The following is a 17,196-nucleotide window of genomic DNA, read 5'->3' as shown; positions in this document are numbered from 1 at the left end:
ATGAATAAAACTGATTTCTGTTACTTTGGTGTAACTTTAAACTTTGCACACAGACAAAGATACACTAACGTTCCACTAAGTCTGTTACCCTCTAAATCATTGATGCTGAGTGATGATGAACGATAATACACTCTTAGTATCATAATTGTTTCAGTTCCCTGTTTGGTCCACCCTGTCAGATTCTCAACAGGCTGCAGCATGAAATTAATACTGTCATTTTAATGCCACCTCTTATTTGCTGCACCACTCCTTGCTGTAGCAAAGGTTACACTGGCTTCCTATCACCACAGGTTTGACATAAAATGTGTCATGTCCCCATGTGTGTTGATGATTTAACACTGTCTTTTTTTCTGTTCTTTTTTTAAATGCTTTGTTAACACTGTGTAGGCTATTGGTCGGGCCTAGAGTTTTTCAGATATGTTTCTGTTACAGTATTATAGCCCAGCAATATACGGTTACTTTTACTCAAACGTAATAAAACAATTAGGCCACCTGTTTTTTAATGCAGAGGTTGGTTTGAAGGGAATATGTCGTGCGCCCCCAACACAAGGGGTGGCAGCAGAGATGCAAAGAGGCTGAGAATAGAAACACACAAGCGAGTTAACTAACCGTGGGGGTGGGACTATTTTTCCTAGGATGGAGAAGTCGTGACCTGCCTACTCTGCCTCTGATTGGTGGGGTAGGTGTAGAATGCGGAATAAGATTGGCTAGATTTAGGTTAAGATTATCAAGATAAACCAATCAGCGGTAGAGTAGGGCGGGTCAAGACTTCGTTATCCTAGGAAAGAAAACTTAAGTGTAAACCAGTCTATGGTGTAAACAAAAAGATAGAGCAAGCCAGTCACTAGCATTGGCAAAGTGGAGGAGCGTTACTTTCCCAGACCAAGTGAGTGACACAAAACCGAAGTTTAGCCACAGCCATGCTTAGATAACAAGTCTGTCTCTTGGGTTAGCTAGGTGATGCTAACTTTGTAAACTTAAACTAATCAGTCACTATACTTCAGCTAACGTTAGCATCATTGTTGACTTGCTAAAATGGCGTTAGTAGCCTCTTGTTTTAAGTGGTGTCAACAAACGAGATAAAGTCGAGGCTTTTGAGGCTGTTGACTTAATTCAATGTAAAGGGCGATAATCGAGCTTTCGTTCACCTTAACAGCTAACTAATACACTATGCTAACATTGTTGTGACCTCGCTTACTGAACACCTGACTACAATCGTCACATCCCACCTGAACCCAAACCACACAATTACAACATACATTACAGCATAAATACACTGCACAGCACATGATGACTGTCTGGCTGATGTTTAACTAAAGCTCTTAAATAAGGGTCGTTTTAAAGCCGTCCAGCTAAGAAGTTACTTACTCCAGAGGTCGAGTGGACAAAGTGGGGAGACGCATAACACGGATCCACCTGAGGTTAAATGTTGGCCTCACTACCACCAAAGACTGAACTGGATTAAACTAATTTTTTATTATTCGCATTAATTGTGTTTTGTTTTTTCCTTTCAGAAATGCAGTCTGTGGTGAAACAAAACCTCCATGCGGAGTGCGAAGGAGACATCAATAAACTCATAAACCTGAAGCTCAACGCATCCTACACCTACCTTGCTCTGGTAAGACTTATTTAACAAATAACATTAATTTACATTAGAGTGTTTTGATAATTGATTACTCGTTTTGATACATTTAAGAAAAACATGTCCTCATTTTTCTGTTCTAGCTTCCTAAATATGATGATTTTCTTTAGTCGCCTGTGAAGATAAGCTGAATATCTTTGTGTTGTGGACAAAAGATTATGTTTGAGGATCATCTTTGGCTTTGGGACACTTTTCACCATTTTCCGACAACTAAAACATTGATCATAAACAGAATTGACACATTAATCGATGAAGAAAATAACTGTTGGTTAATCTCTAATCCACAGCAGCAGCAGTAGTTGTTACTGAATGTGTTTAATTACCGTTTTGTATTGATTTTCTTTTGTTTGCTCATCTGTCTGCACTGTAATCTCAAAATATTCTGGTTCTTTCATCTCTTTTAGGGGATGTATTTTGACAGGGATGATGTTGCCTTGCCAAAATTCTCCAGTTTTTTCCTGGAGCGTTCATTGAAGGAGAGGGAGCAGACTGAGATGCTGCTGGAATATCAGAACATGAGAGGAGGCCGAATTTTGCTTCAGACTATTTCTGTAAGTGCTCAGTGTACTGTACAGTTTTGGACCATATTTTCGTGCCATTTTTGCTGTAATTGAAAGATTTCTTTATTGATCTGAGGTTCAATTTTCTGTTCTAGAAACCAAGTAGAGAGGATTGGAGAGGCGGTCTGGATGCCATTTCCTTTTCCCTGGACTACCAGAAGTCCTTGAACACTTGTATCCTTGATGTGCACCGCAGAGCTGGCAGCCACACTGACCCTCATGTAAGTCTGGCACTGTTAGATAGACATAAATGCTATCGTTTTAAGCCTATTGCTTATCTGTTAAGGTTGCACATTTAAATACATTTTAGGTGCAAGTTCAGCAAACTGTCTATGATGGATATGTAGGATGTTTATTCTAATAATATCAACATTATATTATTTGAGCATTTTTACAGCATAATTCTGTCTTACTTCTTTTGTAGCTGTGTGACTATCTGGAGCAGAACTTTCTCATCGACAGCCACGACACCATCAAGAAGCTCGGCGACTATGTCGGCAGTCTGACCCGCATCACTGCATCGGAGACCCACGGTGCTATGGGAGAATACCTCTTTGATAAACACACTCTGTAAAGGTCACAGCAGTACAGTTTAAAAGCTCCACATTTCAATATAGATCCATAGAGTCAATGAGTGGATGAGGCCCTCACATTGCACTCTTCTCCGTTACGTAAACTATACAACATTTCAGTTTACCCCAAACTTCATTCTTGTAGCAATTGCACAAGAGAAGTACAAAAAAAAAAACAGAAAATACCTCAATTGTTCTTTTCAACAGAAAAATAATGTTCTCATAGCTATGGTGCTAAAAACAACCATTTTCCTACTCCGTTAGTCATTCACTTGTACATTCAGACTCTGTATCATGTGTCATGCATTCCAGTGATTCAAAGGTTTTAACCATCACAAACATTTTGTTAAAATATGTACTATTTTGAGCCACAAAAAGATTTTAAAAGTTTCAGACTTTAAATATCATGGAAACATTGAATAAAGCTAGATTATGCGAACACCTTGTTTTTTGGTAGTATTTTTTTCTGGTAACTACAGTTGAAATCCATCTGATCTGTCACACAGTCTAAACACACTTTATGTCCTTTTTCTAACGTCATGTCTGTCCCCAGGGTGTCCCCACGTAGGTCACTGTAAAGATAACAGTGGGACTTTGCTTACTCACTGTTGGGTGGGAGCTTAATGTTTAACATGGGGCTACCAGTCACCCTGTGGTTTAAAAATGTCCATGCAGCTTCTTAGTAAATGATATGTTTCTGCAAAGATAAGAAACAGTTACAGAATGATGTCAACAGAGTGCATCGCAGCCAGACGTATGTCCAGTTTTACTCTGTTAGTGATACAGTAAAAGCACAAAATAAATGATACAAATGTTGTACAGTTGGGGAAAAATATTGGACTAATATTTAGAGACATTCACATTTGCCAAGAAAAATAATGAGTTTTACTTTTTTTAGTGAAGTAAAAGGGAATCAGTTATTTAGATGATCTTGCTGACTGTCACATTTTATGGGACCAAACTATTTTAAAAACTCTGCAATTAGAGTTTAGAAAATTAACAGCCAACTATTCTGTTGAAAAATCATATTTTGCTGGTTTTAGCTTCTCAAATGTAAAGATGTTTTTTTAGCATACATGATAAGTTTTTTCATTTTTACATTGTTCTGACAAAAAATTATGAAAAATCTTGCACACCTGAGGAATCTTGTTGACAGGTGCGTTAGTCTACTGAAGGTGTTAAAGTGTTAAAAAGAAAATAAAACACTTGCACGTGGTCGTCACTTGCTCAATAAAGATACTTTTTTAATAAATGCAACATTTCAGTCTTGACCTTAAACAACTGAGCAAGTAATGGCAGTGTGCAGGTGTTCTTTTTTTCCTTGATTGAGTAATGAAAATAATTAGTTTCAGCCCTTCCTGCAAAAAATGCGATAAAGCTGACAATACTCCATTTTTGTTTTTGTAAGGGGGGGGGGGAGGGTGTTGTCTGTTTTGTTTTCCTTTGTGGGTTTTTTTGTATTAACTATTAGGGGAAGCTGCCACATGTTGGATTGGAGCCACTGAGATTTCCAGATGTAACAGTGTAAACACGTGGCAGCATGCCTGGGGATTACTGCTCACTGTGCTCTAAATATGGGTATGTGTTTTGTACAGTAAAATGATAAGCCAAGGGATGGAATATCCACTCTCAGTGAAAGTTGTTGGTAGATTGACGATTGACTGTGAGGGCAGCTATGCTGAGGGGATTATTAAGGCCGGATGCACTACAATCTCCTCAGTCTAATGGATAAACACAACCCATAACTGCCATTTTCTATGAAACTAATGGATGGCAACTGTTCTTTTCAGTCAAGAAAAAAAACATAAATCCATCAACAAGTGTGAAATTGTTGACAAGTAGTAATATAAGAAAAGGAGGCTGTTGCTTTCTATGCATTTTCAATCACACTTAAGTAACAGATGTGTTGCAGCATTCTGATATCGGGAGGAGGGGTAGGGGGGATTAAATCACAACACTGCTCTAGTGATTTGTCAGAGCTGTAGCCTTGATGGAAAGGGTTGCAGGGACCCTGCCAGTCAGAGCGAGCCGCATACTGAAGGAGCAATGGGCATGTGAGGGATCCAACAGGCCAAAGGGGAAGCAACTGGAAATACACTTTGAGCTTAAAGTTGCTCCGAAAAGTCAATATAGAGGAAATTAGAGGAACGTATTAACAGGTAAGATGAATATTGCATAAAACATTTCTGTGGTGATAATGTGAGAAAGTACTACAATGCAAAAATGTTATAACCAGTGAAAGAAGCTAGACTTTCTTCAGCTACCTTAAAATGTTCAAACAAAATCACATTTGGTTTTTTTTTTAATAAATTACTTGTTGACTGGCACCAGTGATGTGAAGTGTTTTACAGTTTCCTATAAATCTTTAGTCCTAATACGAAGCTAAAAAGAAAATATGTGGATAGATTCCAACTGATAATCTAATAAAGTTGTAGTTTCATTGATCATCTTCCTATATGTAAAGCAGCTGAAACTAGAAAGAGAACCACTAGCCAATATTCAATGCTTTAGAAAATATTTCTGTGTCTCTAACAAAAAATACAGTTAGCTTGGCATCATGTGGTTCCCAGTGTAGTAAATGATATTCTTATATTCTGCTCATATTAAATAGCATGTAGGTAAATACTAAACCAAACCACTGTATACTAGACTCCCTTTATGTTTACCATATTCCTCTGGGCATTGAAATGAAATCAGAGAGCATGGGTGAGGAAAACTGAGGGGCTGCCAACCCCTATTTATTTGAACTTTGAGGCTGTGGGGTTTTGGATTAATATTGTAGAGCCGGAGTTTAATCCAGTTACATGCAGCGATGGTGATGAGGAAAAACAGAGAAAAAAGTGGGGATGGGACAAAGTGAAAGGGTGGGTTATGGGGCGGAGGAGATGGCAGAGAGAATGAGAGTAACAGAGGGATTAGGGTCAGCCATGTTGAGCTTTGGGTTTAGAGATGCTCTTGTACTGTACTGCAACGCATGGACACAGGGATTACACGACGTACATACAACGACGTGTCATCTCTTGCTGTAGAAGCCAACATGACACACACAACATAACAAGCCAGCACAATGCGACTAACCGCACTGATTCTGCCTCATTTTGTTTTTGACAGCTAACATGAGGTTGGTCAGCGCTGGGATCCGGGCCCGCAGGGCTGCAGAGCCATCCGAACCAGAGGAAACAACAGAGCCGGTTCATCACGAGCACTCCCATACAGAACACCATGAGCACTCCCATACAGAACACCACCCTAGCCATGACTACAACCACATGAAAGACAAGTTCATGAATGAACTCAGTCACCTACCAAGTAAGACTTCAATAGAGTTCACAAGTATATGTCAGGGGAAATTCCTGACTTAATTTATAATAAATACTCTCTACTCTAATACTCTATTTACTCAAATAAAGTGTGCAATCTTGGTTATTATTTGGAAGGGGAAATCCACCTAAATACAGAATTTACATTATTATATATAAATATTATTGCATATTGTATTATTGTATATTGACCAGTTTAGCCTATTGTGTTTAAAGAACATAAAGTCTTCCCTAAAAGTTCAAGACACTAAATATGACAAACATTAAACCACTGACAGTGTTTTTGACATTGTCGCTATAAAGAATGAGACTTTTATAGAAATATGAGCCATGACTCATTATACCAGCAATTTGTGTCTAGGAATTTCATGCGGCTAAAGAGCATGACAATTGTTTTTTAATAAGTGCTGCTGAGGCGCCTCGAGTAAGGCCCTTAATAATCAACTGCACAGTGCCACTCCCAGCTGGGAGTGTGTTATTATCTGATTGTGGAGAAGGGTGTTGCTGACAGCACACATGCTCAGCAAACCGTCCCTTGATAAACAAACGCTTAAAAACAGAATTTAAGGTTAAGGTGGGAATGCTTTAATGAACCCTCACAGGTCACAGTCAGCCCACAGCCCATTGTTAGGAGATATTTCAATAATATCATGGATTAACCCGTGGTTCTATTTTTAAGCTTGGGGAAAATTGTCCATGCTCACAGATGGTGACTGAACTGCTTCAGATTATAGAAGCAAACTGACTTATCAAAGTGGATTTTTCATTGCTGTAATCTAGACGTAAAAGATTTGAATCTTCTTGAACATACTACTATGTCAGAGTAATGTATTTTCACAAAACCTGAGATAGAGAAGGTATAGTGTTTAGAAGTCAAGATGTTTACTTCATGATCAGATTGTTTTGTTGGGGTTTTTGTTGTTGCGTGTTATGAATATAAAGGACAACAGAGGATCAGACATCTCTTCCTTTTTGCCATAATGATCATACTTACATTCTACATACAAGGAATGCTGACATGCTCATTTCTCTTTGTTTGGATTTTGCAGTTCCCATGTGGGCTGTAGCAGCCATTGTTGTGGTGGCCCTGGTTTTGGTGGCTTGCTGCATCTTCTGTGTTTTCAAGAAATGCTTTGGGAAAAAGAAAAAGCCAAAGAAAGTGAGGGAGGGAAAGACAGGTCGCCGCAGAAAGGCAAAGGAAGGTGAAGGAGCAGCCGGAGAAAAGGTATAAAATGATGTGGTTATGATAACAGTGATACAGTCTTACCAGATCTAGAGCTTCAGAAAAAATCTATTGTGCTGATGTATCTTATAGGAGGGGGAGGTGAAGAAGGAAGGGGAGGAAGAAGAGAAAGAACAGGAAAAATTGGGTAAGCTGGAGTTCTCCTTGGACTACAACTTCACAGATTGCCAGGTGGGTCCTATGTGGAAAAAACAAACTTTATCAGTCTCATAAATGGCATATTAAATATTATATTATAGGTATTCAACAAAGTACTATCAGAAAAAATACATAATGACAGCTCATTCTGACACTTGTTCTATTTTTTTCTGAAGCTCATAGTGGGTATCCTTCAGGCTCAGGATCTCGCTGCTATGGACATGGGGGGCACCTCAGACCCCTATGTCAAAGTCTTTTTGTTGCCAGACAAAAAGAAGAAGTACGAAACCAAGGTCCAACGCAAGAATTTGTGCCCCGTTTTCAACGAGACTTTCATTTTCAAGGTACCCCATGCCTGACAGTGTGCCTTCGTCGACTTGATGTCGTCTGTGTTTTGTTTGTTTGTTCTTTCTCTTGTCTTTTATGTCTCCGTCACAGCTAGTGTTGGTGTTCCAGGTTGTTGATGAGGTATCACTTTTTATCCCTCTGAGTTCATGGGGCAGACGTTTGGCCTATGTGTCTACTTCCCCTCGTCATTAGTCTTTCATTCCTTGAATGGCGTCTGTCAAGGTATCCCTCCCCAAAAAATAATGTGTTTTTAATTGTTTCTCGTCACTGTGTGTATTTTTTGTTAATGTCTGGATTTGTCAAAGCTGTCCACCTCCACTTATTGCACACAGCAGCATTAAGCATCAAGTATCTTAAAAGTTTCCACTTTCATGACTTTGTGATAACTTCTTCTGTCTAGATTCCATACGCAGAGTTGGGTGGAAAGACCTTGGTGCTGCAAGTTTTTGACTTTGATCGTTTCTCCAAGCATGATATGATCGGTGAGATAAAGATTCCCATGAACAGTGTTGATTTGGGCCAGCCAATGCAGCAGTGGAGGGATCTGGAGAGTGGTGAGAAGGAAGAGGTATGACATTTTCATTTAACCAAATTATAACAAATATTTTATAGTAGTATATACATATATACATATATACTGTATGTTATTGCTTCCAGAAAAACTAAACAAAAATCATGATAAGCAGCAGTTTTGTAAAATCAGTCTTCAGTTTCATGACAGGACATGATGGTAATGCATTCTGATTTTTCACATATCTTCCTTTCAGCAAGAAAAACTGGGTGATATTTGCATTTCTTTGCGGTATGTGCCCACCGCTGGGAAACTTACAGTGAACATCATGGAGGCGAAGAATCTGAAGAAAATGGATGTTGGTGGATTATCAGGTAATCTTTTGTTTGTATTCCTTTAAATGTTTGCTTAGTTCCTTTTCAAAATGTGTCACTTCAACAAATGTCAGTCTTCCACAAAACACGGCCACTGTATCATCATCTTTTCTTCTTCCATAAGATCCATATGTGAAGATTGTTCTGCAGCAAAATGGAAAACGCATCAAGAAGAAAAAGACGACAGTCAAGAAGAACACACTTAATCCCTACTTTAATGAAAGTTTTAGCTTTGATGTCCCTTTTGAGCAGATACAGGTAAGCAGTGTTAGCACAAAAGTATCAATTTGAGTCATCACAGACACTAATAGTGTTGATATCAGGAAAGACTGAGAACCCATCCTTGTTTTTTTTTGTTTCAGAAAGTGCAGGTGGTCATTACAGTGTTTGACTATGATAAACTCGGGAGCAATGACCCCATTGGAAAGACCTTCATGGGTTATGGAGCTACAGGTGTAGGCCTGCGCCACTGGTCGGATATGCTGGCCAATCCCAGACGTCCAGTAGCTCAGTGGCACACTCTCCTGCCAGAGGAAGAAGTTGATGCAGCAGTCAAAGCAAAACCTCGCTAGAGTCACACCTGTGTCCGCTCAGAAAACATACTGTTTATGTTTCTAAGTGTTAACCCTGATGTCTTTTCAATTTGTATGTTCTGCTTTTCATACATTTTGTTTCCATTGAGATACTTTAACATGTTTGATGTTCTGCAGGTGTGATTAACTGATATGTTTTTTGATATTTGGTTGTTATTAAAACCTCTGATTCCCCAATAAAGACGTATATGTTACACTTGTAAACCAACATGACTGTACTTGTTTAATGAAACATTTAAATGTGCATCCTTTGTGTATGCTCATGCATGGACCTAGCAAAATTGTACAATGGGCCCTTTTGCTTATTTTGTATTGCTGTGATGCACCAGAATGCTCGTAATGCTCTGGATCTTTTCAAAGGCTAATAAACCAATCGACAGTTTCACATCAATGTGTCTCACACTCTCTTACCTTGAATTAAATTCAAAGGATTCATTTAGTTAGTATTAGTTTATGCTTACTGATTAATTGTGAAAATAATTAAATCAAGGTTGCAGGAGTTCCAAAATCACTCTAGAAAACTATTAGAGACATGAAAATTATTGATAAAAAGAGAGGAGTATTGTACATTCAGCAATATCTCAGGTAGATGGCATGTTTCCTTTTAATATGTAATTGTACATTTTTGGAATACAGTTGTGCTGCTTTTATACAGCTTTTGGAAATATGCACTTGTTCTCCCTTCTTTTCCTTCTTTTATCAACGAAACAAAGTAGGATTGCATCCATCCACAAAACGTCAGTGGGGTAAATTAACACATTGCAGTCGCAGCCATCAATTATTTGGTACCAAACAGAACTATGTGCAACATAAACACAACTAAGAGGAATGGTAATATTCAAATTATAGGCGATACAATTGTCTCATATAAAGTCTTGCCTGTGGGGCCTGATGAAGTCAATTCACCTTAAGCACATATTGGTACATTTATGTTAGTGTACTCTGCTGGAATATGTAAATTACCAAATTGTAAATATTAGATTAACTATTTCTGTCCTGTAGTACTGGCTCCATTTCAAAATGTCGTCTGGGATACCAACAACAACAATTTTCTGTCTCCTACTTGTCAGAACAAGCGGATAATTAACTTAATAACAACTAGAGTTTTCCTAAAGGCACTCTAATAACGAGATAGCATAAGCAGTATAAAAAGTGCTGTCAACCAACTGTGGCTCCTCACTTACTGTCCGTCCCAGCCTATCTGCTTATTCTAGCTCTGATTGGTTAAACGGTATGTCAGTCTACTTGTATTACCCAATAGTATCAAGTCCTGCAAATGGCTTTCGTCCTAAGGCACTCTAGTCCTACCCATTTACAAACTGTTGCCTAGCAACAGAACCCAAACTTTAATTCAGACGACACTGAGTTGTCATTAAGGTAAGTTTTGTCATATGTTTTGCTTCGTTTACACTATATGCCGCTTATAACAGGTTTTTTTTATCAACATAGTGTGTTTAGGTAAGGCAGTTGTGGCCAGAAATAACTGCTAACTAACAGTATACTTCATTAAGCTAACATTAGATCTTCTCACTTTAACAACGACTGCACCGCTAAGCTAAACTCGCTGTTAAATGACACAGTGTTACCTCTGCTGCCTCAGTCTTCATGCATACATCACGTTCACACAGATGTACGTCTTTCTTTTAACTCACATAACAGGATGAGTGGTGGTCGGGCCTCTGAGGGTGCGGGCTGTATCAACTTCTGGGGTTTCAGTCCTGCGCGTGACCTGCTGAGCACAGGTGAGAGACGCTGAGCACGAGGACGCAGTGCACACGTGCAGCAGAGCAGCTGAGGGTTTGTGTAGAAAAGAGATGTTAGTCATGTTTAAATACATTTACTCAATACTTTCACTTTACTCGTCTTTATGTTTCTACTGTACTGGGGACATTTTTAGTCCACTACATTAATTTGACATTACTTTTCAAATCAAGTGTTACATACAAAACATATGAGCAGTTTATCAAATATAAATATTAAACACAATAGCAAGACACAATTTTGCATAATGAGTACTTTTACTTTCAACACCTATGGTTGAATGCTGAACTTACTGGTATATTAATAGTGAGGTATTGGTACTAGGATAAGCAGGTTGGAAAATGGATGGATGGGTATTGGTACTGATTATATGAAGCAGAAAACAACATGAACTGTACTGAATTTATCCATGTACTCAAAACCAGACAAACATTCATGAACACTGAAACAATCTGCACTGCACATGTTTCAGTGTTCATGAATGACTACAAATGTGACCAGGGATTTGATGCCAACTTCTGATGATTTGTGCTACAGACACATATTAATCAGTATCCCAAAAAAAGTGTGATATACCCAGCAGTAGAAGTATAGTGTGTTGTAGAAACTGTATTTTCTGTCTGTTTCTGTTTCCAGGCCCTGAGAGACATGAAGGGGAGGTCAATGTTTTACTGGTTGGCAGTGGAGATCCACGACACATTCTGAAGACCATTGCGGGTTTGCCAGACAAAGACAGCCTTCATGTGAGCCTCTGTAATGTTAAACTGTGATGTGATCCCTGACAATCCCAGCAGATTGTTATACTCTAATCTTCTCTCTGCTGCTCTCTCTGTAGGTGTGGGTGATTGAAAGCAGCATGGAGGTGGTAGCAAGACAGCTGCTGCTCCTCTACCTGGCACTGATGCCCCAGGAAAGCATGGGGCTTAGTGGTGGGTAGGATCTTGTTAAATTGATAAATGTTTAGTGAAAGTATGAATAAAGTTAGATGTATTTGGCATGTTTCTTTTATTCTCAGAGAAAACAGAAGTTTTTTTGGAGGTGTTTGGGAACGGTGAGATCCGCAGTCAGACAGAAGAGACGCTGAGACGTGCAGCATCACAGCTCATTCTATCTGTCACTGACACACTGGAAACAGCCACACACCCCTGTCTGAATACAAGTCTTCTCAAGGTACTAGGTACATCTGTTTAACAAGCAGATCCCTCTGTGTTTTTGTATTGCTGCCTAAATGCAACACAAATTAGGTTAAAGTTGACTAATTTCATACTGGTTGATTATTTCTACAGTTCAAGGAGCGAGATGAGCTGGCCAGGATTTTTAAGTTGTGGATGAAGCCTCAGTCTTCAACTGCTCCTATCTTAATGTCAAAAGCCTGGGATTATCGAGTCCGACAGCATCTTGGGACACGCTATGACTCCCAGAGGGGCTGCTTTGACTGGGACCTGACTATGAAGTTGCATGAGAAAGGGGTATTCAAACATGTTTTGTACTTTCCTTTGATCATGGATTCAATTTGCTGCCCAGATTTGTAGAATTTGGACATTTTACCGAGAAATCAGTGTTAAATGTTACATGAACACTCTAACGTTACTGATTCTCAATCTGCAGTGCGGTGTCATTAACAAACAACAGTATGTCCGATGGAGGGAACGGGGCTTGGCGTTCGAAATGAGGGAAGGTGTCTACCAAATAACCAATCCAAGTTTGCTCTCTTCTAGAGTGTTCAGTAAGGTAAGGGCCTGTTTGTTTTCTGTGATAATAAACAATGCATCAATACGGTCATATTGAAGGTGTGTGTGTGTGTGTGAACAGAAAGGGGAGAAAGTGGCAGTGATGGGCTACTGGGGAGATATAGTGTCCAGTCCTTACCTCTCTTTCGGCATTGAATCTGATGACAAGAGTCTGCTGAAGACACAGAACGGGCAACACATGAAGGTAAAGCAGTGCCACTTCTTCCTGTCCATTTAAATCATCATTTTCTCAACTGTGGTAAGATGTGCTTACACTGACTTCTTCACTTCACATCCACAGACAGCTCAGGATGTCTCCTTTGCAAATGTGCAGGCTTTGTTCCAGTCCTTGTCCAGTAGACGGGGCTGCCCCACTACTACTCAATCAGTGGCAGAAGAGCCATCCACAAAGCCTGACCAAAAATCTGTCACCATTAATGGTAAATTAATGGCTACGTATTATAGTAATAGACACAGAGCTTTAGATGGTTGGCAGTACAGCACAGGTTAGAACATAAAACTCACTCGATGACAGCAGCAGTTTAACAGTTCGGACATATAAGTCTTTCAGTGCATGGTGTTTTACATCACTTCCCATCCTTGTGAAACCTGGTTAGATGTTAAGCACATGGAATCACTATGTTTTGAATCTTAATCATTTCAACAATTTTCTGTAATCCTTTTCAGACCTGATGCATCTAAATCAGATCTCTGTGACCTTCCTGCCCATGGATTCAGTTCAAAAGCTGCCAGAAAAACAGAAATACTCCCACTTTTTCAACACCATCTACTTCTCAGCCAGGTGTTAGCTCTTTTTTTCTTTGTACAAATTACATCAAATACAATGTGACGTTTCGACATGCCATTTGAGACGTCTCGGATGCAGACTACTGGTATAACTGCTGACCACGTTTCATTTCTGTGTTTCTGTTTCCCTCTCAATCATCGCTGTGAAGCTGCATGCACCATTTGGGCCCAGCGATGAGACAGATTGCAGCACCAGACGCTGTGCTTGTCGTGGAGCTGGCCAAGTGAGGGTTTTTTTAGTAACAGGGCTTGTTACCATGGTGACAGTACAGTCACCATGAATATAGTGACTGCAGAGTGTAGAATATTTACGTCTGTGTATTTCATGTTTCTTATTTGCCTCATATCACATATTTGACCTCACAGATTGACACTAATTTTATCAGTTAACATTTACATCTGTTCTCACACGTTGTATTTATGTGTCATTGTACATCACAGGTACTTTTTGGACCTTAATAAAGAACAAGAGACAGGCTTTGCTGAGAAAGTGGTCAGCATCGCTCTGGAGGCTGAATTTGAACCGTGGCATGTGGTGAAGAGCGACCACGTTCATGCTTTTTTCATAACACAGAAGAAGATGTAAATGTAGAAGAGCTGCTTACTCATTTCCTCCCCATGGTCTGCACTCGTATCTGCAACAGAATGATCTTCAAGGTGACACAAGGCTTCAAAGCACAAACTTTTTCTTCCTTCATAGGGATGTTTACCAGATGATACTTTTTCATTTTTAATGCTTTTTCTTTCCAGAGATAAATATTTGTGCTGTGATCTTTTTCAATGCTTCAATTTTCAGGAATGTTAATAAAATTTCATTTTCCATTTTAATTTTAATGTGCATTTTAATCATTCCAAAGTGGATACATTTCAGTAAATGCCACACAAAAATCTATTATATCTCATTTTACTAAAGTGATGAACACTGTAATATTGTTCAGAAACCAGTGAACAGTTGTCTTCTGTCTTTGTGGCCCTTGAGTGTGTCAGTTCACTTCCAGCGTCCTCCAACCTTCCCCTTACCATGGACCTTTTTGCTGCACCAAGACAAGAAAAGATTACTGTTAAACAGATTGTGTGCTCTCCACGGCCATAAAGTGGAGCACCTGTTTAAGAGCTGCGAGTTAGTGATTTCCTGTGTATGTGTGGCTGCTCCATCTGTGATATATTTGCATTGTTGAGGCAAAGCAGTCAGGCTCTTTGCTGTGCTGTGGTTTCTTTTTTGGGTCAGGGGACGTGGGGTTGGAAGGGGGGGGGGTGTTATGGTGGATTGAGACAAGCAGACTGACTCACAATTTCTGAGCGTGTTGTATTCTGTTCAGGAGGACATTGATCTGGAAAAAAAAGTAAATAAATACACAAATTCAAACCAGACATCACAAATGAGCCAGATGCTGATCTTGTATATTTTCAGCTAAATGTCTCACCTCATACTTCTGTCTCTTCATCTTCTCAGTCAAGTCGAATTTCTCGGACTCCAGCTGGTAGATCCACTCCCACATCTCATTGGCTCTCTTTCTAAAAACACAACACAGGGCCTACATTTTCTGTATTGGGCTCCAATATTTCCAAAGAACACTAGCCAATAACCAGGGTTACAAAGCTAGCATTCCTATAACATAACATTGGTTTAAACACTAATACATTTTAATTATTTACAGCTTCCTTTCAATTTAATAAGGATTAACAAAAGAATCAAACCCTTAATCTGACCTCAAGCCATCTTCTTTCAGGTTCTCAATGGCCAGTGGATTTCGTCTCTCTGCCAGAGTCTTCTTCTTGATCTCCCTTGCAGTTTGCCTTTTGCCTCGCCTCTGCTCCACCTGTACCAATCAAACACATTTCAGTATCTACGAGGATTAGACACACATACTTTAACCATCATTGTGGAGTGATCAACATACTTGCATATTTTAGAGTCACATTTATAAACCTGCCTATAAATGTGATATGCTGACCTTGGCCAGGAACCCTCCAAAGTGAGCCCCCATGTTGGAGAGCACTTTCTTCTTCTTGGCCTCATCATCTGCCCTCTTTTTCGCCTCTTCGTCCTCTTTCCTCTGTCTCTCCTCCTGTAAAGTCAATTTAACTTTTAAATTGCTCTTTGATTTGGTGGCGGATCAAAATATAAATAAAAGATAAAATAAAACAATAAAACTATACTGTACGGGTGGAGCAGGTCAGTGAGGAAAGACGGGGGCGGGGGTTGTGGAGGTATTTGAAAGTGATGCGGTGAGGGATGGGGAGCAAGTGGAGGTTCTAGAGGACAGGGGTGATGCGGTTATTAGACTCAACAACATACAAAGTTAATCATTTAAGTTAATTATTTAATCACCGCAATCCTTGTCTGTCTATCCCGCTCTTTTTCAGCCCTCACACGCTGCTGCTCAGCTCTTTCTGCCCGGCGGTTCTCCTAAAACAGAAAAAAACACATCCTCTTTGCTCATTAATCACTTACGATAACTGTCTAAGGTCAGTGTAAACTTTATCCACACAAACAGTTAGGGAAAGGCATTACAATCCTGTCTTTGAGTCCAATCAGCTCCTGTTCTTCTTTCTTCCTGTGCTCAAAGTGGACATCAATCAGCGTCTGTAGCTCCAGAAGATCTTTCTCCATCCTTTTCCTGTGGATGTCCTAACAGGAATCAGCGCATACACACGTCACGTTTTAAGAATGATGTTTCTGATGCCTGAATCATTTTCCATTAGTAACACATTCAAGGGAACATACATCAAAGTCAACCCTCTCCCCCTCAGGGATTTTTGGGGCCAGCTGTGAGACCATTGGCCTGTAAAATAACATGAAAGCACATCAACATGTACTCTACATTTTTGTGATTGATCAAGTTTTAATTGATTGGCATGTAAAAACTTACTTGTATTTGGGCCTTTCTTCTTCAACATGACAGCCAGAAGAGCAAAGAGAAAGTGAATCAATAACCATGTATAAATTATTCATTTGGAGAAACACAACAGCTAAAATGTATTCAAATTAAATTCCAACAGACACATGAAAGAAACATTTATCGAGAGGGAATCAGAATAAAGTTGAGTCTTAACACAGTTATGTTAATGTCCATGACTTGTGTGCTGCCCTAGCCTACTAGCAAAGTGCAGTTAATAACATTACATTACAGTACCAGGTTTAGGAAGCTGTAAGTTCCCTCTTCATTTTACAAACAAATTCATGCTTGTGTGTTTTGCATGCTACAGTATGTAAATCAATATTTACATTCCAAAGGTTCACTTGTGGGGATACTTTGACTCACAGGTTAAATCATTCACATTCACATAAAGCTGTATTGTTTGTATCTGATAGAAATGATGTCAAGTCAAAATCAACACACCTCCCTCTCCCTGCTCCTCATCTTCTTCTAAGGGAGGAATGAGAGAGTGATCAATCATTGACAAGAGATGAGATGAAATGGCTACATTTATCAAAAAAGTCAATGAACTTACCTTCTTGATGGCCTCTAAATAAGAAAGAATTTAAGATTTCATCAGATGTGATATGAAATAGAATATGATGTATTATGTTTGTAGAAAAGGTTGGAAGTGAGAAACAGGCTAGACTCACCCGTGATCTTCAAAATCAGACAT

The 17,196-nt window shown here is 39.3% G+C and overlaps 4 protein-coding genes across 6 annotated transcripts; 3 read left to right on the top strand and 1 right to left on the bottom strand.

The window, feature by feature from the left end:
- Positions 1-838: 838 nt before the first annotated feature.
- zgc:56095 (Ferritin, lower subunit-like) lies at positions 839-3,227 on the top strand. 2 transcript variants are annotated; one of them, XM_053341515.1, is made up of 5 exons: positions 839-886; positions 1,515-1,618; positions 2,047-2,193; positions 2,298-2,423; positions 2,627-3,227. In XM_053341515.1, the coding sequence occupies exons 2-5, from the start codon at positions 1,517-1,519 to the stop codon at positions 2,774-2,776; spliced, it is 525 nt and encodes a 174-aa protein (XP_053197490.1). In that variant the 5' UTR covers positions 839-886; positions 1,515-1,516; the 3' UTR covers positions 2,777-3,227. The 2 variants fall into 2 exon arrangements, with proteins under 2 accessions (XP_053197490.1, XP_053197491.1); XM_053341516.1 differs by lacking the exon at positions 839-886 and adding an exon at positions 1,173-1,421.
- Positions 3,228-5,890: 2,663 nt separating this feature from the next.
- On the top strand, positions 5,891-9,280 carry syt5b (synaptotagmin Vb). Its single transcript, XM_053341297.1, has 8 exons — positions 5,891-6,083; positions 7,144-7,319; positions 7,410-7,508; positions 7,652-7,819; positions 8,224-8,391; positions 8,591-8,708; positions 8,833-8,966; positions 9,071-9,280. The coding sequence occupies exons 1-8, from the start codon at positions 5,891-5,893 to the stop codon at positions 9,278-9,280; spliced, it is 1,266 nt and encodes a 421-aa protein (XP_053197272.1).
- Positions 9,281-10,961: 1,681 nt separating this feature from the next.
- LOC128381128 (dynein axonemal assembly factor 3-like) lies at positions 10,962-14,185 on the top strand. Its single transcript, XM_053341079.1, has 11 exons — positions 10,962-11,043; positions 11,699-11,805; positions 11,898-11,991; positions 12,078-12,232; positions 12,349-12,531; positions 12,671-12,793; positions 12,875-12,997; positions 13,094-13,232; positions 13,480-13,594; positions 13,749-13,823; positions 14,041-14,185. The coding sequence occupies exons 1-11, from the start codon at positions 10,962-10,964 to the stop codon at positions 14,183-14,185; spliced, it is 1,341 nt and encodes a 446-aa protein (XP_053197054.1).
- A 402-nt stretch (positions 14,186-14,587) lies between these two features.
- On the bottom strand, positions 14,588-17,196 carry LOC128380978 (troponin T, slow skeletal muscle-like). Of its 2 annotated transcripts, XM_053340881.1 has the most exons (12): positions 17,174-17,196; positions 17,056-17,069; positions 16,944-16,970; positions 16,473-16,491; positions 16,328-16,385; positions 16,115-16,231; positions 15,932-16,009; positions 15,555-15,668; positions 15,310-15,419; positions 15,024-15,114; positions 14,890-14,930; positions 14,588-14,633 (listed from the first exon to the last, which is right to left on the bottom strand). In XM_053340881.1, the coding sequence occupies exons 1-12, from the start codon at positions 17,194-17,196 to the stop codon at positions 14,588-14,590; spliced, it is 738 nt and encodes a 245-aa protein (XP_053196856.1). The 2 variants fall into 2 exon arrangements, with proteins under 2 accessions (XP_053196856.1, XP_053196857.1); XM_053340882.1 differs by lacking the exons at positions 16,944-16,970; positions 17,056-17,069; positions 17,174-17,196 and having other exon boundaries at positions 16,310-16,385; positions 16,473-16,483.

The sequence above is a fragment of the Scomber japonicus genome, chromosome 20 (genome assembly GCF_027409825.1).
Source record: "Scomber japonicus isolate fScoJap1 chromosome 20, fScoJap1.pri, whole genome shotgun sequence".
NCBI classification, from domain to species: Eukaryota; Metazoa; Chordata; class Actinopteri; order Scombriformes; family Scombridae; genus Scomber; species Scomber japonicus.
Note: the sequence above shows the minus strand (reverse complement) of the source record. Positions and strands in the feature narration are given on the sequence as shown.

Excerpts from the sequence above, each read along its gene's own strand:
- zgc:56095 (XM_053341515.1), top strand. The coding sequence starts at position 1,517 with ATGCAGTCTGTGGTGAAACAAAACCTCCATGCGGAGTGCGAAGGAGAC. Across the intron at positions 2,194-2,297 it reads TTTTGCTTCAGACTATTTCT|AAACCAAGTAGAGAGGATTG; the intron begins GTAAGTGCTCAG and ends TTTCTGTTCTAG. Across the intron at positions 2,424-2,626 it reads GCAGCCACACTGACCCTCAT|CTGTGTGACTATCTGGAGCA; the intron begins GTAAGTCTGGCA and ends CTTCTTTTGTAG.
- syt5b (XM_053341297.1), top strand. The coding sequence starts at position 5,891 with ATGAGGTTGGTCAGCGCTGGGATCCGGGCCCGCAGGGCTGCAGAGCCA. Across the intron at positions 7,509-7,651 it reads ACAACTTCACAGATTGCCAG|CTCATAGTGGGTATCCTTCA; the intron begins GTGGGTCCTATG and ends TTTTTTCTGAAG. Across the intron at positions 8,709-8,832 it reads GGATGTTGGTGGATTATCAG|ATCCATATGTGAAGATTGTT; the intron begins GTAATCTTTTGT and ends TTCTTCCATAAG.
- LOC128381128 (XM_053341079.1), top strand. The coding sequence starts at position 10,962 with ATGAGTGGTGGTCGGGCCTCTGAGGGTGCGGGCTGTATCAACTTCTGG. Across the intron at positions 12,794-12,874 it reads CTTCTAGAGTGTTCAGTAAG|AAAGGGGAGAAAGTGGCAGT; the intron begins GTAAGGGCCTGT and ends GTGTGTGAACAG. Across the intron at positions 13,233-13,479 it reads AAAATCTGTCACCATTAATG|ACCTGATGCATCTAAATCAG; the intron begins GTAAATTAATGG and ends AATCCTTTTCAG.
- LOC128380978 (XM_053340881.1), bottom strand. The coding sequence starts at position 17,196 with ATGTCTGATTTTGAAGATCACGG. Across the intron at positions 15,669-15,931 it reads ATAGACAGACAAGGATTGCG|GAGGAGAGACAGAGGAAAGA; the intron begins GTGATTAAATAA and ends TTGACTTTACAG. Across the intron at positions 15,115-15,309 it reads CTGAAAGAAGATGGCTTGAG|AAAGAGAGCCAATGAGATGT; the intron begins GTCAGATTAAGG and ends TTGTGTTTTTAG.